Source organism: Galleria mellonella, unplaced genomic scaffold (assembly GCF_026898425.1).
Source record: "Galleria mellonella isolate WM207_F2 unplaced genomic scaffold, CSIRO_AGI_GalMel_v1 utg1634, whole genome shotgun sequence".
Classification (NCBI taxonomy): domain Eukaryota; kingdom Metazoa; phylum Arthropoda; class Insecta; order Lepidoptera; family Pyralidae; genus Galleria; species Galleria mellonella.
This window is the reverse complement of record NW_026442007.1, coordinates 49,028-65,010: the sequence shown is the minus strand read 5'-3', so window position 1 is coordinate 65,010 and position 15,983 is coordinate 49,028. Positions and strand designations below refer to the sequence as shown.

At 33.6% G+C, this 15,983-nt stretch overlaps 1 protein-coding gene across 1 annotated transcript in view; it reads left to right on the top strand.

The window, feature by feature from the left end:
• The window catches only part of LOC113510649 (connectin-like), a 37,806-nt gene extending 26,099 nt beyond the window's left edge, over positions 1–11,707 (top strand). The window contains exons 2-3 of the mRNA XM_052892648.1: positions 2,092–3,156; positions 6,950–11,707. Coding sequence (XP_052748608.1) covers positions 2,106–3,156; positions 6,950–7,416 — 1,518 coding nt within the window. The 5' untranslated portion in view covers positions 2,092–2,105 and the 3' untranslated portion in view covers positions 7,417–11,707. The remainder of the gene's footprint in view (positions 1–2,091; positions 3,157–6,949) is intronic.
• The last annotated feature ends 4,276 nt before the right edge of the window (positions 11,708–15,983 follow it).

Below are 15,983 nucleotides of genomic sequence, written 5' to 3'. Positions count from 1 at the left end.
CGCCCTTAAATTGTAATACACAAAAAAATAATCATTACGATTTTGATAAGTCGCTCGGTCACACAAAACGCCACAAACGGACTGAAGTCACGAGACATTACTATTCTATATTAAGTGATAATGCCCGTTATGGAAATGTACAAATTAAAACGGTTTTATTAATATTTAGGACCCTATTTTTAATGTGGCCGTTTTGAATAAACTATAAATAAAATGCCCTTTGCTTGTTTATATTAAATCTCTTTCGAAGATTTCAACATTTATTTTTCTGTGTAAATTAATTTTTAGATTATTTTCTAAATAAATAAAGGTTAATGGTAAAAAAGTTAAAGGTAATTTTTTTTATAATAAAATTTATTATAATTATTACAATTTATTATTTAAGCCTGTATGGCTATTAAAATATATAATAAATTGTCTAATATTATTAAAAGTTTGACCAACACACATTTTAAAAGAAAAGTATTTGACTACCTAATTAATAATTGCTTCTATTATGTAAAAGAATTTTTAAATAATTGTAATTTATGATACTGCTTGACACTGTAAAAACATAGCATAACTCATTATCGTAATTGTAATTTAAAGTAATTAATTTTATTATGACTGCCTATTATTTTAATAATTGTAAAAAAACACACACACACTATGTAATGCAACAATATATACCATTACACACACAGCTATGTAATGGTAACGATTCCTGAAATTTTAATGAATATTTAGTAAATAAAAATTCATTAATTCATTTATTTTTATTTAATTCTTTATTGTACATACCAGTTCTAAGAATATGACAGAGGTAATCAAATGTACAAAGGCGAGCTTAACTCTATTAGAGTTTTCTTCCAGCAACACCCAAAGTGGAAAGGAGCGTCAATGTCAGCATTCTCATTTTTAAAATTGATAAGATTCATAGTGTTGTAAGTTCCAAAAAGTTATGCCAATTTATTACCTATCTAATTGAGAACTAATGATAGTACGGATATAAAATATGAAAATTTATGAAACACTTTTGGCCACACCAAACACTTCATTGTTTTAATAACCACGCGTACACTACAGGGCAATTAATTTCCATTTTAATACAGCAAATGGAGGGTAAAAATTGTAAAATATGTACGCTCGTACACTGCCTCGCTGACCTACTTAAATGGATATTGCCATAATAATTATTATTTCGTTCAATTCGTAGCAAAATGAAGTGTCCATCAAATATTTATATTACCTTAACAGTCCTTACATATATAATATTATAAATGTGAAAGAGATGTTCTTTGTCACCTGTTAGTGCGTTAACACCTTAACCAATCATTATGAAATCTGGTTTACACTTACTATATGCGATGGAGGAGGACATTTTATCCCGTTCAATGAACATATCCTGATCATGCAGACGTAGTCACTGGTAAAAAGTAATGCGTGTGCAAATTAAAGTTTTTTTTTTATACAACTTAGAATGGCAAACAAGCTGACGGCCCACCTGATGGAATGTGGTAACCGTCGCCTGTAGACATGAGCAGTACCATGGACATAATAAAGTATACTGTTTCGCCCATGATACCCCCATGCGTTGCCATTCCTGAGGACTCTGGTGTTATTCCTCTGTACATAGCATAACGTCTTTCTATATAACCTCATCTTCTATCGTGAAGTAGTTGTATTCGCATGGTTGTGTTTCCATTTGAAGGGTGAGATATGGCAGTGAATTTACAAGGGTACAGAGGAATAGTACCTGAGTCTTTAGGAATGGCAACGCATGGGGTGTATCATGGGTGAAACAGTATACTACTACAACAGTAGGTACTGCTCATGTCTATAGGCGACATAAAGGCAATTCTAAGTTGCATAAAAAAATGTAAATTAAAAATGTAAAAAGATTCATTTCGAAACCTTGCAAACATTTGAATTTAAAATCCGAAATCGCAATTCTACAAGTGTATTTTATCACAATAAGCAGTTTTTTACTTCGCAGACATAAACAGGAGCTTTAATCATCACAAAAAGAAAACAAAGAATTTTAAGACCAATGTTTACTGGAATACGTATTGAAAGTAATCTCTTTTTAATTGTTTGTTTTGCTTGTTACAGATTACCGGAAAACTATGGAGTCCGTCGTCCAATATTTACTCTTAGCTCTAGTTCTAACTTCGGTACAAATATCTTACACGGAAAGTAAACTTACACAGCGTCGAGATAAATCTGAAAGGAGATATCATGCTGGTAAAAATAAAGACAATATATGTGAAATAACTGATAGGGCATCGAAAGTACACTGCTACTGTGAGAGTACTGAAATTAAAACTGCAAGAAGAGCAGACTGCTGGGTATTTAATGGAGGCATTGAAGAATCTGACCCCATATGGTCTAGTTTTAATTCACAACCGTTCTTGGAAAGATTAGCCTTTAACGTACGATCTGATGGAGCTCTGAAATTTATTCCATTGCAAGTGATTCACCATTTGAAGAGGTTACAGAAGCTCTCCATCCACTACGCGACATTTAACAAAATCGAGAAAAAAGTTTTTCACAATATGACAACAGTGAGAGAGATAATTTTAATGAACGACAAAATAACAGAGTTGGATTTCTCATCATTTGTAAATCTGCCGTTGCTTGTTAACTTAACGATAAAGGAGAACAAGATAACTGAAATACAGAGAGACGTTTTCGTTGATTTGCCTTCACTTAAAAACCTCGATTTATCTTTTAACAATATCAATTTGGTTTACGACGGTTGTTTTGAACATCTAACTACACTCAACGATTTGACATTAGAATCAAATTTAATTAGCGTACTCACTAAAGATGTTTTTAGAGGATTAGCTAATTTGACTAGATTAGATCTGAGGTCCAATAAGTTGTCAGCGATAGGAGATTTGACTTTCACAGAATTGTGGAATTTAAATGAGCTCCTTTTAGACAATAATGAATTGAAATATCTATCGGAAAGGGCATTTGACGGGCTCGTTCTACTACAGAAATTGTCGATGACTGGAAATAAATTGACGGCCATTAATGAGGGGCTTTTGGAAGGTGTAAGGGGGCTTGAGTTATTGGATTTGAGGAACAATGAAATAGTAACATTTACCTATGATACCATTAAGCCAATAATGGACAACTTGAAATTGAAGACGTCCGTTCTTTACCTAAGTGGTAAGTAAATTATTACATTTTCTTCTTTCAGTTAATATTTCCTTTGCCTACCGAAAAATTTGTATATGCTATATATATATATATATATATATATATATATATATATATATATATATATATATATATATATATATATATATATATACAAACTTAAGATTTTATAAGAACTATTGGAAATATTGATGCAGCTACTGATTAGTGTGTAATTCTAGAAACCTATATAAAGTTAATTATCAATAATAATCATTTTTAAATTGTAACGAATATAGTTCCATTTCTAGTTTTTCATTAACTAACATGGTCTTCAAATTATTATATACAAACTTAAGATATCTGCATTAGATATTCTTTAATTAAGCTCTTCAGATTGCTTTTTTATAAATGAAAAACTGAATGCCAGTAAATGTTAGGAAGTTAAAGAAAATCATTTTAACCAGCTTAGGGCAATTAGTTCAAGAGTTCAAGTTACTGCGTAGTTGTTATAGATAATTCTGAATAAAAACTGTAGTGAGAAATTCGACTTTAAACGAAATACAAAATTTCTTTTTTTTTTGTATCTATACTAATGTTATAAAGAGAAATGATTTGATTTTTTGTTTCTTTTGTACGTAATGGATAAACTAACCAGAGGGAGACTTTGTACATAAGTCGATTGCTTGGGTACCTCTATCGCCTGTAATACCCTGCAAATTCACGCCATATCCCACCTTTCAAATCCGAAACACAGTCATTCAAACACAACTGCTTTACGGATGAAACACGAATGGGACAGAGGTACCCAAGCAAACGACTTTTGTACAAAATCTCCCTTTGGCGATTTCTAATAGCAGTAGAATAGTGTAATAATGTAACAATATTTGCCTCATGTCTACATTGCACGTGGCAACATCGTTACGTCGTTGAGTGCAATAAAGTCCTACCGTGCTCCACTTAATTTACCTAGGTTATTTCATTTAGCCGTTTTATAGACAATTTGTAAATGTCACCTTCGTGCATTTTTTGTTTCAATTTGTTTTAATTATCGCAAGTCAATGCAAATTGACAAATTAAGTAATGAAATCAACGTCATGATATCAACCGTTAACTGACCGCTGCTTAACTTAGGCTTGCACCATAGATTGCCATGAGGGATGGGGTCGTTCCTTATGGCAGTTTACCATTGAGGAGGCAGTAGTTGCCACACTTGACTGTACATTAGCCTGTTTACCACTGTTCAAACACTATACATCTTATCCTTTTTTTTTATACAACTTAGAATGGCAAACAAGCTGATGGCCCATCTGATGGAAAGTGGTAAGCGTCGCCTGTAGACATGAGCAGTACCATGGACATAACAGAGTATACTGTTTCGCCTATGATACCCCCTTGCGTTGCTATTCCTGAGGACTCAGGTGTTATTCCTCTGTACCCTGTAAATTCACGCCATATCCCACCCTTCAAACCGAAACACAGCCATGCAAACACAACTGCTTCACGGTTGAACCACGAATGGAACAGAGATGCCCAAGCAAACGACTTTTGTACAAAGCCTCCCTCTGGTAAGATCGCAGTGTCACAGAATTTTCTGCCTGAGAAAGCCCGTCTTTCAATATTAATAATAATTTAAGATTGCGTTTAAAAAAAACCGACTTCAATTGCGACAAAATCAATTATTTTCATTTAAAAACTAAACCTCGAAAGAACGCTAACGGGATACGCTGGCGGAGCACCAGTGAAGGGTGATAGATGAGAATGAAAACAGGCCAGTTAGCCCATCATGATGAATTCATCAGGAATTAACCATGATAGTTTCCAGGGAGAACCACGAGGAGGTCTACCTGGTTGAGTATATTGCTAATAGGATTCTCAGTCTCCATTACTAACAATCCCTTTCCTCCCACAACGGGTCAGTTAGACCCCATTACTAACAACCCCTTTCCCCCCGACCTACTACTATTGGACATCATCAGTCCCTATTATATTCCGAGTCAATTTATTTGTTAACACTTTAATTAAATGCCATTGAAACACGCTTACTGTTATTACAGTAACAAAATCAAACAATAAAAGCGCTTAACTATTGTAAACATGACATAAATACACCGGTCTCTATTAAGTCAAATAGACATGTTATTTAATAATACTCGTAAGTAACACTACTCTATATTCACAGTGCCCATGGGAAGGTAAATAACTATTATATATTTTGTGCAAACAAAGCCAACAGACCCTAGTTCGTTCTAATCCCCTATCAAGCACCCTCGCGTATTAAGGACAATTAATGAGAGTAGCATGCACCCTTGGTGAGTCAACAATGAGCTTGTAATTCGATTCTGAATGAAAAATGTGTTGCCAAAAATCACGTTTTACCCATTATGGCAACAACAGACACAAATGTAATTATTGATATTATTTGATATATGAGTATTAATAAGATTAAATACGTAATTTTATATTTTTATAATATTTTTTTTATACAACTTAGAATGGCAAACAAGCTAACGGCCCACCTGATGGAAAGTGATAACCGTCGCCTATAAACATGAGCTTATCTATCTATATAGTACATTTATAACATTAGTCGAATTTATAAAGACGTACAAGCGTCACAAAATCTATATAATTTTATTTACAAGTAGCTTTCGAATACTACAAAAACTCTAAATTCACTTCCACTGTGTTCAAACATATATTTAATCGTTCGTTGGAAGTTGTTACTCCTAAACTATTAACTCCTAAATGTAAAGCTAAATTACTAAATGATTACCAATGTTTCCAACACAGCTAATATTATAATATTACAAAACTTTAGTTACGACTTCATACTGACTAATGTAATATACATTAGTCTTTACGCGCTATTTTATCTACGTTGCCGGGATGTATTCATTGAAAAAGTTTTTTTTTTTTTTTTTTATATTATTTTAAGGGCTTTTACCTTCTTCAGGTATATCAGTCCTATCGTACCCTGAACTGATTTCTCAAACAAAACTTTATCTAATTTCCCTAGACGCGGAAAGAGAAGAATTAATGGGCATCAATAATTTACAGAGATGTTCAAAAATTTCTAGTTTAAGTTCATACAAAGTAATTGTCCTTTTCCATCTCAAATATTATTTGTATACGAAAACGTGCATTGAGCTCATTATTATACCACAGTAGCAAACGTTTCGCCTGATGGTAAATAACTATCGCCACTCATGGCCACCAATACCACCGGACGAATTTTATTTGTGCTACTTGCCTTTTAAATAGAAATATGCTCTTTTTCTTTTTTCCTACGATATCGTATCGGTTCAGAAATACTGCCGCTGCAAATTGATTTTAAAGCGAGGTTGAGCGTAGAAGAAACTATATTGAAAAACGCACGATCATTGCTCATCTGGATGGTTATATCCTAATTTGGCATATGGGATACTTTATATACTATATCAAGCGGACGGAGCCGCAGGATACAGCTAGTGCATAATAAATGCTCATAACACTAAATAGTTTTTAAATTAAGACCTAATATTTACTCAGTGTAGTAGCTTATTTAACATATCAGTTTGTAATTGCCTACGGATTCGTTACTAATGATGAGAGATTTATATCAAATTTGTAGGAAAAGCTTGTTACAATAAACATCCAAAATAATAAATAAAGGAAATTTATACAAAATTCAATGAGCTTGGGAGAACTCTTAAGAAATGAATTATGGATAAAGTTATGATAGTAGGCATTCAGAAAATTGAATCATTAAATTTCCTTTAGTATTCACAGATTTATTTTTGTTGAAGAGTTACGAAACTTAAAAGTATTTTTTCCTTTTCAGGTAACAAGCTCAGGTGCGATTGTCGCCTAATATGGATTCAAGTGCTTCGAAATGAAACAACAAGTGAACCACTAAAATCAGCGTTAGATGATGTCACTTGCATGATCGATGCTGGTGATAAATTTACAAGACCGACTAAAGCTGTCGATTTTAATGATAATACAAAAACTGATGGTTTATTGGAAATCATATCGAATAGTGATGTTTTAAATCAGGAGATTAATGAAGACGAAGGAGTAAATAGATTACACAAAATTGAAACGACTGTGCAACCATTTGAGAGTCAGTTAACGGTAGTCAATATACCTGTAGAATCATTAAGTTGTGCAAATAAACTGGCGCAGAACAGTGAAGATTCGTTAATGCTTTCATCAAAAGATGAAAGCTATTGGAAGAACTCAAGTTTCAAACTATTGTCTAATTTGTATTTAGTGTCAACGTTATTATTAAGCAGTATACTGTATTAATTATTAAATAATTTATGGGAACAGTCAATTAATTTATAAGGTAATGTTGTGTGAAATGTGTATGAGCCAACAATTATAAATGCACAGTGTAAAAACGGTTTGCTTAATGGATGTTCTTGGAGGCGCCTTATAAGCTTTTATAAAACCTGAGAGTTTTGTTATGGTCAAAAGCAACTCAAAAGACTGAAATGCCTCCTTCCGTGCTATAAATTATTTTATATTGGCCTTGATTTTGGTTATCCTGTGGTATTTTTGATCCTGATTCAATTGAATCAAATGTAGACCCTGTATTAAATATCTCTTTCCGAATTTTTTAATTTAATTATTTTGCGCTATACGTTCCCAAAGAGGGTTGACGTTAGGCAGGTGGCCGGTCGTAAAACTAAAAACCAAGTCTTTTTGTAATATGGACAAAATCATATTACGCCGACCCCAAATTATTGAGATAAGGGTAAGATGATTTTGTGCTATACGTCAGTCAATTTTTTTTTATACCACTAAGGTGGCAAACAAGGATACAGTCCGTCTGTTGGTCAACAGTCACTGTAACCGATAGACGCCTATGTTGCTAGGGATGTCACGTTGCCGACCCGAAAGAAACCTAAATGCACTCTTTTTGAAGAACTCCATATTTTGGCCAGGTTGTCAGAATCCACAGTTTATTTGTTTAACTAATTCTTAGGTCGTGACTATAACTATTATAATTATGTATGTTATAAATTGTGTATTGATCTCTCCGTATGTTTATTATCACATTATACTTTAAACTAAGTGATGGGTGTGATTGTTAAACACTGATTTATGTTATTAAAATTCACAGAAGCTTGATTAAAAAGGATTAAATTAATATTAATCTAGAATTCAAATGAGAACACTAATGTAAGATATTTAATGACATTATTTATTAAGGAGGGTAATTTTCCAAATAAAGAGGGTAATTTTCCAAACAAACATTGTGATTGTAATAGCAATTTGAGTACAGAAAACTAGTTCATGGAAGCAAACAAAATACTCGTAGTAATATTGCCTACGCGTAAAATAAGGGAGCAATATATCAATAGTATATTTTAGAAACATTTGGCTAACATCCAACTTGTTGAAATTGTTGTTAATGTACGACTACATATCTAAAAGAGAAAAAAATGAGTTTCATTCTGAATAAATGCTCAAAATCTTTATTAATTTTATTAATGAGCAATGTTGTAGGTATTTTTATATAAATTAGAATATCAACAAGCTATTTGAAATTAGTAAACGTTACTTAAAACAATTTGAACAATTCTATAGATATCACAGAGTACATTCTAGCATTCAATGTAGTCTGATGTGTTGCAGTATGAAAAACCTCAGAAAAATCTGTCATCCATGGTATCCTTCATGTGTTGGTATTCCAGAGAACTAAGTTACTATATCTTTAATTTTACGTATTACACGAAGAAAACTGAGGATTTCTACATCTTATGCTTTTTATTTATGTATCTCCAGATGGTATGAAAATTGATTTAAGTGGACTGTAGAAACTTAAAATAGGGCTTTATTACTGCTGTAAAATACCGGTACAAGTGAACAAGTACAGACAAGATGTAGAAAGGTAAGGACTTACGGAATATTCTTGTTGTAGTCTGCCTGGATCTGCCCACAATTGTACGGGTTGTCGATCGTCCTAGGTTCACTTTTAGCCACAAATTTGTATGAATACCAAACTGAAGCACCTTAATTATGATTATTTTATTGTGAACGCGCGAAACGGCCGCCATCGATGATATTTGTTTTTTCTCGAATGTTGTCATTTTGGGCAGCTCTGATTGGTCGCGTTCGTTGACAGGTTGAATGGATAGGGAGGACGCGGGAAATTTGAGTGTACTTGTTTTTATGTTCTAACACCAGATGTTTCATGACCAGTATCATTGATCATACTGCTCCAAATGTATGATCAGTGACACGGGTGTCGTCTTTTGGGAAACAGTCAAATGATATGATTTTAAATTATTATTTTTAATCCATGTATTGTATTTATTATCATATCAGTTTTCAACTGTCTACTGCTGAGCATCAACTTCCCTTGGGGGGTTTGCCAGTAGTTGCCAAGCGTGGCAAGCGGATTGGCAAACGCAGTTAGGTTTTAGAGATATTTTAAGAGGAACGTTCCTGCCCATCCCTCGCCCTCCTTAGTCGCCGCTTACTACACCCACGGTAAAGGAAGGGGTGGCCTAATTTATGCCGGGACTACATGGCAATGTATTATGTATTGCCTTACTTGAATATAAATTAAACATACCAGAATCAGCGTTGGATTTCCAAGTTACACCCAAATACTACTAAGAACTTTCAGCTTTTACTTATCGAGCTGAAATAGTTTCCTCTTCTTAGAACTTTCCATCAGCTTTTAGAAGATTACTCGTGTATGTAGTATCTTTAGTTACATTACCCAATTGAATACCTATTACAATACTGTTAAATATCCCATTGTCTGTAAATCCATTGTATACAACAGCCCACTTATACATACTATTATAAATCTTCTATTTATAAGTGGCCTCTTCTACCACAGTCTAAAAATTTCTTACCTCGAATCGTCCAGATACATATATTGTCTATACCTGTTGGGACATTGAGCGATGCATCCCGAACGGTCATGTAATCTTTTCGGGCATGCCAAAGCCATTGGGCAACTGGTTATTCCTTATACTCTAGGTGCTTTCTCTTAATTATTATGCGACGTAGATCCATGGTTTATTTTGGTCCAGTATTAAACACATTAAGTGCATATGAATTCAAATGAAAAAAAAGTTGAGAATTAAAATCACTTTGTTGATAAGAAATCTTAAATATGGCATTTTAGTCAAAAAAATATATTAGAATGTGACAGATAATTAATAAATTTCAACCACATCGTAATAAAGAATAGAAAGATAAAATCAAAATGAAAATATAATATTTTAAGAATTAATTAAATTTGATACGATATAATAATTAAATTCAAACGTCACAAGTATCGTCATTTAAAAATCAATAAAATTGTAAAATATTTGACAAATTATTTAAAACATAATAACTGGGTTTATATATATTATATATGCAGTAATAAAAGCTTTTAAATAATCAATTATATTATAATAAGTTATCGCAATAAACAAGTTCAAAAATAAACTATTGATTAAGTTCAGTTTTAACCTTGTTGTAATTTTTTTTACATTTATTAATAAAAATAATTATTTTATATAAGTTAATGTAATTAATTAATTCATCCATATTTTTATAAGATAATTGAACAAAAAATATTTTTTCATTTTATATTATTAATATAATTACATTTAAGTATTTCGTTGTGTGGTCCCGGCAAAGAAAGGGCCACCCCTTCCTTTCACATGGGTGTCGTAAGAGGCGACTAAGGAAACTTAATGGTTGAAAAATGGGCAGCAGCCTCCCTCATAATACATCACAAAAGGCCTAACTGCGGTTGCCAATCCACCTTCCAAGCGTGGCAACTATTGGCAGAATCCCCTATATTAGAGAGGTCTATGTCCAGCAGTGGACAGTTAACGGCTGATATAATTATTATTAAAGTTTAAATAAATATAAACAATAGTTAAAACTATTTACTTTATACTGTGTAATAAGTCGGTAAAACAGTAATTCGTAATTCGAATTAATTTCTTTAAATTATGAATGACAAATATTCACACACATTAGTATTCGTTGTAATTATAAGTAATGATACAAGAATGTGTGTGTGTATACAGTTTCTTGTATTACTACGAGTATTATGAATTGCAGAGAATTTTCCAAATTAAAAACAATTTTTGGTTTGATGAGTAAAGATGGAACTGTAACCTCGTCTACGCTATTGGTATACAGTGGTGGGGAACCAGTGAGAGATGATAGGTGAGGATGAACGCAGGCCAGTTGACCCACTGTGACGAATTTAACAAGAATTAACCATGATAGTTTACATGGTGTACCACGTCGACCTGATAAGGTTATAATGAGACTTTTAAATCTCCATTTAATAATAGAAGTTATTATTTCTCCCCCCCCCCCCACCGCCCATAAAACCATTTGTTAATAAGTCATTGTTATCATGAATGTAATCATTAATTTATCCACTATTAAAATTGATATACACTACAGACATAAGGAATGGTCGTAAGCTATCAGCATTCACTCCCACCAATGCATTCGAGGTCGTCGCTTCATCTAGCGGAGCTAAGCTTTTCGGTATAAAAAATATGAGTATTGGTTTGTGAATATTTTTTGATTGTAGCACTAAAATTGTAAATATAGAATCGAAATTGTATAATCTACTTATTAATAAAAATTTTATTAAATAAACTATGTATTTTATTAATTTCATTATTTAAATAATTGTGTTAAGGAAAGTGGCTAATTTAAATTGTAACTTGTTAGCACAAGTGGAAGCGAAAGTAATGTTGGCCGCAACAGAATATCAGTGCTTTGCTCTTTTGAGGGCGAAGCAATAAACTGAGTTGTGGCCATTTTGTATTGCTATGGCACACTCACAAACGAAAGTTGCATTTGGTTTTGTGTATTTTTTTTTTTTCATTTATGTTATCTCGCTTTTTTTGTGTATGTATGTTGTAATTTGTGTGCTGTAAGTAATGCAAATAAAATTATCTATCTATCTATCTAATATGAAACCTAGGCTGGGCCCGGGTTCTAGGTACAATAAAAGAAATTTGTATGTCAAAATGGTACGGACTCACCTTGGCCGCAGATGTAGCGTTAGCAGTACACGCTTAGGCTGCACCAGGATTCAGGAAGCCACGCCACGTGAATGTCACAATGGCGTTGATCTATTTTGTAAACAATCACTCGCGACACTTGGGAACGATAATAAGGAATATCCAGGAGGTTCACGAGTTCTCCACACGGTAAGTAGGCACAAAACATCAACCCGTTGCAGAGTGTTACTCAGTAGACGTTGGACTGAGGCCGACCATTTGTCTGTTTTTCTAATGTCAGGTGACTTTTACCAGTGTATGATAGGTACCAGAGGGAGACTTTGTACAAAAGTCGATTGCTTGGGTACCTCTGTCCCATTCATGTTTCAACCGTGAAGCAGCTGTGTTTGTATGGCTGTATTTCGGTTTGAAGGGTGGGATATGGCGTGAATTTACTGGGTACAGAGGAATAACACCTGAGTCCTCAGGAATGGCAACGCATGGGAAGTATCATGGGCGAAACAGTATACTCTGTTATGTCTATGGTACTGCTCATGTCTATAGGCGATGGTTACCATTTTCCATCAGGTGGACCGTCAGCTTGATTGCCATTCTAAGATGTATAAAAAAAGGCGAATCGGTAGAATATTAAGCGATTGGAGGATATTATGATACTTATAGGGATGTGAGTTTCTTAAACAAATTGTATTGACCAAAATCCGGGTCGGGTTGTAGAGTTCCCCAAAATATATTATGGCTGGTCTTCTGCCATACTTGTGAATGGGTACTATTTGTGGAGGCTGATTTGCTCATGTTCGCTTGTTTATTTTTCATTTAATAATAATACGTATAAATAGAACTCAATTCTAAGTATATTTACAATACCTATGCAAATGTAAAATTATCTTATATTTAACAAATTGAAAAGTGTATCTAATTAAGTTTCTTACGGGTTCTTCTCAGCAGATAACAAGGTTTCGAACCCAGAAGTAGGATTATAAAAAATTGATGCTTAAAAAAGCATGTAAACAAGTCCGTTTGAATAAATATTATTTCTATTGTATTCTATTCTATTCTATTGATTAGTCCACAGTTTTATTTCCACTACCATCGGTATGCGTACGACTGCCAATATTTGAGACTCGACTACGATGACCTTCCATATTAGTCATCAATCTCCGACCATTATTCGGTCCAAGCATACATTGCGATACGTGTTTCACCTATAAACGAAGCATCTTTAGGTGAATTAATAGAACACTTTATATTTACCGCCTATTTAATTTTCTGCTTGCCTCATGGTTGACTGGTAAAGAACGTCATTAGGTATTAAGTCCATCGTATGTATTTATTTATTTATTTAACACTATTGCACCAACATAACAGGATTTGTTGAACAATTTTCAATACCCATAGTGTAGTATAAAAGGCGGTCTTATTGCTAAGCAATCTCTTTCAAACAACCTTTACTTTCTTATATTATATATACTTTCTTATATTATATAATTGTGTATTGAAGTTTAAATAAACAATAAATTTAAAATCTTTACAGAATCTGTTATCCTGTTATTCAAAACGCAAAAAAATTTTAAAATCAAGTTTTTATTCCGACTGCCCGAATCCTTTAAATATTCGATTCCCGCGATAAAATCAAATATAGACCTACTTCGCTCAACAATATTGTGAAATTATTCTACTAGAAAAGTAAACAGGTAAAGCAATATTTCTTCTTCATTTCAAGAAAAGTAAAAATAAACAAAGTAATAGAAGCAAATAAAAATTGGGTATCTGAAAATCTGTCAGGAGTGTTTCAAATGCCCGTTACTATAGTAACGGTATTTTAAGTGTCGTCCGCTTATATCCTTGTAAATTACTACTTCAAAAATATAATAAATTGAAATTGTTTAAAGCTCTAGTCAGGCCACATTGGAATACTGTTACCACCTCCATCCGTTAAACCGCATTCAGAGTCGGGCGGTTCGAATCATTGATGATTAGCACCCTACTCTCCGACTTGACCCAATGAAACTGCGTAGAAATGTAGCATCTCTGTGCATGGGGGGTATCATGGGCGAAACAGTATACTCTGTTATGTTCATGTCTATAAGCGACGGTTACCAGTTTCCATCAGGTGGGCCGTCGTTTTGTTTGCCATTCTAAACTGTATAAAAAAAAATCTTCTACCGAATTTATTATGGGGAATACTCTGAGAAATTGTTCGGATTGATACCTGCTACTGATTTTCACCACCGTACAACTCGCCATAAACTAAAGTTTCATCCCAACCATCTGGACGAGTGGCGGTCTTTCACCGTGCGTTTTTCAAGGCACTTTCTTCCACATACAACCACTCTTTGGGATCAATTTCCAGCAGCAGTATTTTCGAACCGATACGACATCATAACCTTCATATTCCTTTTTAAAACGCCAGCAGTACACCTGCAATCTCACCTGCGCCTCAGGTAAACTGCATTCTTGTTTGCCCCATGTGTTGTAAAAAAAATCAATTTTGCATCATAGTTTACATCGTAATTGCAGGGAGACTGTGGATGCAGGTGGCTCAGGACCGTTATTTATGGCAGTCTATGGGAGAAGACCTATGTTCGGCAGTGAACAAATAATAGCTGAGATAATGATGATGAAGTCATTATGTTCCTGAATGAATATTTATAAAACAGTGCAGATCTTAGTTATTATATACAAGGTTAAAGACGAATAACAGATGTTTTAAAAGTCTTACACATTTTTAAATAAACTACTTTAGTAACTTGAATATATACAATAGATTTTTTCGAGTTTCTATTATTTCATTTATTAAGAATACCATAACAACCTATTAATGTCCCACTACTGGGGACAGGACTCTGCAAATTAGGGTTTTCTTTCGACTTTTCCTTATCTTGCACTTGTAGGTATATAATCCTTTGTTCCCTTAGTCGCCTCTAACGACATCCTTGGGGTGAGAAGGGATACGTTGTATTCTTACACGATTACAACATGGAGGTCCTTTATGGCATCCTTTATTAATGCCATCAAGTGAAACATTCACGAAATTACTCTTTTGAACTTGCCCCATGTATAGTACATTTGGTCCTCTGTCCAGAACACCAGAAGTTTCCCGTGATACGAAATTTTAATGAAGCTCCGTTGCTTGGGAACTGAGGGCCTACCATGAAGTGTTTTCCGAAATATCGGAGCCAAACGAAACACAAATTTGATGTTAAAATTACATAATACATGCCGTTTGGTAATATTTTAAAAATGTTCAAAAATATTGTTCCTTTGGACTTTTATGATAGGATGTATGACGAACGAAATGTTCAACTCCATTTATTGGTCCGATTTTGGTATAAGCGAGAATACGAAATTGAGTCTGAAATTTCGGAATTTCATTTCATGGTAGACCCGCTGAGCAACCAAAGTTTTGTACACATATGTACAAGTATTATTATGTGTAGTTTCCACATATGAGAAACTTATACTACATATGTATATTACACAGATCCCTTCAGATTGAAACATAACAATGCATGCCTTTGCTGCTCCACTGAAGAATTGTTATGCAATATATTCTACGAGTATGTAAACTATGAATCACCAGATTTATCAGATGGAATTTTGTGCAATAGACGTCTGCTTAACCAAATCTGCAAATCATACATATGCAAAAATCAATATTAGCTATTAATTCCTCTCTTTCCGTGTCTAAAGAAAGTAGATAAAAGTTTATTTGAGAAATCAGTTCAGAGTACGATAGGACTAATATACCTGAAGATAGGTGGGATAATGGAGTGTTAAAAATGGGGATTAGTAACTCCATTGATAGCAATACACCCTGTCAGATCGACCTCCTCGCGGTTCCCACTGGAAACCATCGTGGCTAAT